The sequence below is a fragment of the Enoplosus armatus genome, chromosome 11 (genome assembly GCF_043641665.1).
Source record: "Enoplosus armatus isolate fEnoArm2 chromosome 11, fEnoArm2.hap1, whole genome shotgun sequence".
In the NCBI taxonomy this organism is placed as follows: domain Eukaryota; kingdom Metazoa; phylum Chordata; class Actinopteri; order Centrarchiformes; family Enoplosidae; genus Enoplosus; species Enoplosus armatus.
This window is the reverse complement of record NC_092190.1, coordinates 16,648,146-16,652,570: the sequence shown is the minus strand read 5'-3', so window position 1 is coordinate 16,652,570 and position 4,425 is coordinate 16,648,146. Positions and strand designations below refer to the sequence as shown.

Here is a 4,425-nt window from a genome sequence, read left to right as displayed (position 1 = left end):
TAGTCTGTCATTCCTCCCACAGTATGTACTATGCTATCAAACTGTAAAATGTGATGAGAATCTATATTGAGGCAGCTATTCAACACTACTGCTGGGAATCACAGGATAACTCGCTATACATTCATGTCACAATGTTTTGCCCCACAATAATGGAAACATCACAACATTGTCTGTGTAAAGAGAGATAAATAAAAATAAAAAAATTTAAAAATTACAAAATTTAAAAAAACATGTACATATAAGTGTGTACCAAGTTGCACAGGTTTGATCCATTTTAATGCAGCTATGTTCAGCCTAAGCATTTAAATTTATATAAAGAACAACTCAAACTATAAATGCTCCAGTACAGACCAGATTTAGGAGGAGACGCTCTTCCCCGGTCAAGGCTAAGAGACGAAGGCCAACCAGTTCAGCACCCAGGAACTATCTGTTTGCTGCCTAAATATAGGACATTTAGATATATCCACCACAGACTTTTGCATGATTACACTCACTTTGTTAGCTTGTTTGACATAATAATAAATCAGATACATCCGTGAACCTTGCAGGCTGACCTTTATTCCTCCCTTGAAAGCACAGCAACCTTAGATTATGTTCTAAATCAATTTTAATTGACTTTGCATTATCATATGAACACACACAACCTGACCTACTGGTCATCATAGAGGACAAGTGTAAACAAGTGTTAATAAATCTTTATATTTGATATGATACATATTTACAAGAGCACGCCCACATCTGTATTTATCTTAAATAAGGCACAGGATGCAAAAGCAAAACTTGCTTTGCATTAAGGTACAGTATATTTGAAGCTAAATGTTTCCACAACAAGAAGCAGCAGAGACTTTCATTTTCTGGAAAGCAGAAAACAGTAAGGGAATGTTTTCTCATGTTTTTTATGTCACATCAATGATGTTCCTACCAAGTAGATTTTGATGCAACAGTGTCCACCTCCCCGTACATCCTGGCATGACAGCTACATGTAAGTTAGGAGAGGGGTTTGTGCCAGTAAAGTTGCCAGTTCTGATCTCTGACAACTGCTTGGGTAAACGTGTTTGGGCAAGTCAGAGAGATGAGTAAAGAGAGTGCATGCTCAGTCAAACCTTCAGTGGGTAAATAATGTAAAAGAAAGAGTCTCATCAACTGTAGAGGAGCTGCAATTCAGTGGAGTTGTAACTCAACGCAGGCGCTGCTATCTCTGTCCGGCCAAGAGCACCCTGCTCTCTGATCTTCAGGTTGACAAATTTGATCTTCCAGACGTTCTCTAGCGGGGAGCGGATGAGGCCAAATACTTGCTCAAAGATGCCCAGACAGGCTTCATCTCTGTGGATGGTCCCAGCTACAGCCACCAGAACAAGGCCATGGGGGGAGGCCAGCGCCCTGAGGCCATGAGGCTCTAGGTTGGGGCTGAGGAGGAGGCGCTCTTCCCTGGTCAAGGCCTGGAGACGAAGGCTAACCAGTTCAGCACCCAGGAACTCCTCCATCTGCTCGATGCCAGCTCTGAGAAAGAGAGACACAGCTCTGTCATCACAGTTTAGTTCTGGGTTATTTTCTCCTTACCAAGCAGTAAGTCAGTTCTGACCTAGAGAGGAGGCGTAGCTTCACATCTGGCCAGAAGTGTTGTGGTCCCCAGTCCTGGGGCGGCTGGCCCAGCGAGAGGTTCTGACTGTTTAAGAGTTGGAAGAACCACTGGCAGAACTGCTGGCCAAGGACCAGTGGGTCAAAGCCCACCTCAGCCTTCATGTATGTGGTCTCTGTGGGCGGTCTCTGTCTGGTCTCATCCCTCTCTCCCAGGCTTTTGTCAACTATGGCCTTAAAGGAACAAGATGTTATTGGAATACTCTGTATACTGTGCCTGGAAAAACACATACTGTCAACCGCTGTCAATATCTTGGTATTGAGTCATCCTTTGAATACTTTACAATGACCCATTTCCAGCTATTGGAACCCCACGTTTAAAAGGCTGTAGAGGATGCCACCTAACTATAGCACACCTGATTTGAGGAATTGTGGTTTTCATATTATTCAAAGCAGCCTTCAAGTTGTCTATCTCTACCCATCTTCTATTTAACGTTAGTACTTAATCTCTAGTGTTACTATGTACTTACATACATTGCCTGCATACATTCAACCATGTCAACATACAGACAGGTGACAAATTAAAGGAAAGACCTGAACAAATGAGTGGAGAAACATAATGTATGCAGATGCTTCCACACACGTGCACTGCAAGGTACAATTAAGCAATTAACATGCAGTCAAGCTCTGTGGCATGTGTAAAAATGATGAGCGGGCCCATTTGATTCTGATTTTGACAGAAGATGGCAACAGGAAAAGTGACTTTGAAAAAGAGCACATTTGAGAGCTCAGTGCTGCAAAACCCATTGGCACTGGTCTACAGAGATTTGGGGAAAAGTGATAAGAGATCTGGAGGCTCTTGTTATGCTGTAGAGGGCATGGTTGAGGTCTATTGGCCCCTTGTTCTGAGTGATAACCTTTTATAGATTTAGATTTTGGACCGACATGTTGGACAGCGCTCTCCACCATCATCATCATCAAAACACCAAATGAGGGAATATCTTTTGGAAGAATGGTGTTCATCCCTCCAGTAGAGACTTGTAGTAGAAGCAATGCCAAGGCACTTTATGTTGGTTTCTCCTGTAATTTGTCACCCGTCTGTATTAGGGATGGCCGACCTGACCTCCTGTCCCTACCTTCCCAGACGACCAGAGCTCCAGCGTCCTTTTCATCAGCACGTGTTTCTCGCTGTTCGGGGGCATCGCCACACCCTCTCTGGCCAGGTACTTGAATATGAGGTCTCGAAGAACCTTCTTCCTTCTCAGGAGCTCCTCAGCATTTAAAGTGAAGGAGAGAATTGTTTCCGTAGCCTCTGAAAGAACAGATAAACATAAGGTGCAGGGCAATTTGATGGGTTTTAACACAAATCACACTGTCCCCTCTGCATAAGTGAAAAAAATAAAGAAATCGCGATTTTGGTATCTCTGGTCCAAACGCTTTTTTGAAAACGGGCAATTCATTCTTTCGAATTTGTAAACTTATTCAACAAGTATCTTAATTCACGACTGAGGCTTCGTTGTGCCTATAGCTTCACGGCCGCCCACGTCTGTTTTGGTGGAACAAGACGAGAGCATATTAAGCTAAGTGTTTACAGTGGTGAGTACTTTAACAACGTAATACGTGTCCGTATGAAAATGGAATGTAACTAATGGTATCCTAGCTAACTTTCCCTCATCTGGTACAGATTGAAAGCATACCTGTGACATTTTCCACAACTATCATCTTATTCGTGACCGTGTCGCTTAGAGAAAGTAAGTCGGCTTTTGACATTAACTGAAGTATCTTTCTACATCCAGCTTGCTCAGTTTCTGACAGTCCTGACATCTTCAATACGGAAAAACCAAAGCACTAGCTCTTCGTCCATTAGTGCCCTACTAGAAAATTGTCCGCACCGGAACAAGGATCAGCCGAGAAAGGTTCCGCGCAAAGCTATGGTTCCTACGACTGGACGTCCAGCGAAAGCCATTTGATGCCTTTACGGCTGTAGGAATTATTACTTATTGGCGTGTCAAATTGAAATACGCACGAACAACCCTAACTACTCAGTTCTATTTCGTTGCTTTCTTCTGCTCACTTCAAGGGATTATTATGTTCGCATATTTTCTTGATGTATCCACCCAACATCCCTTAGAAAACCAGCTTTTTCAAGTGGATTTCAAAATGAAATTGTTTGAATTTTAATTTTACAAATATTTTTAGTTACTGTACCTGTTTTTATTTACGAAATAAATAAGTTCAAATCTTAATTTGCACAAAACATTTTTTTATTTTTCATTACAAGTGTGTGTTACCAATAAATTATTTGTAATGGAGCAAACTACAAAGAAAAATGCTGCCATCAGAGAGTCAAGTAAAAGTCAAAAGTATAGTAATAGGCGGATAATAACTTCAAGCTCATTCAAGTTCATTGTTTTCACAGTTTTATAGGCCAAATAATCATATATGTAAGGTGGGCAGCTGAGGCCTCCCCCTGGTGCTGATTGCTCTGGGGCTTTACCAGATTACTTTGCTTATGACTCGCAGCCCACCTCCTGGATCTTGCTTGTCAATTCTGAGTGTAACCAAAATTTGATCATACAGCATGCAAATATGGCATTACGTGTCCTGGCATAATCAAATGACATCACATTTAAAATAAAAAGTGCAACCCTGGTTTGTCATCAAGGCAATAATCTACGGTCGTGTCAAAACATATTATTGTGGTTTGTAGGTAGAAGAAATAATTGGTATCATTTGTAATCAAAAGCGCTAGAATTTTTCCTTTACGAGGAGCACCTGAAGGCATCATAAGACATGATCGCTAGCTTAACTAAAGCAGCTAATATGGGCTAGCCTGCGCAGTTATGA

The 4,425-nt window shown here is 41.7% G+C and overlaps 1 protein-coding gene across 1 annotated transcript; it reads right to left on the bottom strand.

Moving 5' to 3' along the window:
• Nucleotides 1–274: 274 nt before the first annotated feature.
• Nucleotides 275–3,402, bottom strand: c11h3orf38 (chromosome 11 C3orf38 homolog). Its single transcript, XM_070915155.1, has 4 exons — nucleotides 3,276–3,402; nucleotides 2,715–2,890; nucleotides 1,583–1,812; nucleotides 275–1,500 (listed from the first exon to the last, which is right to left on the bottom strand). The coding sequence occupies exons 1-4, from the start codon at nucleotides 3,400–3,402 to the stop codon at nucleotides 1,140–1,142; spliced, it is 894 nt and encodes a 297-aa protein (XP_070771256.1). The 3' UTR covers nucleotides 275–1,139.
• Nucleotides 3,403–4,425: the final 1,023 nt, after the last annotated feature.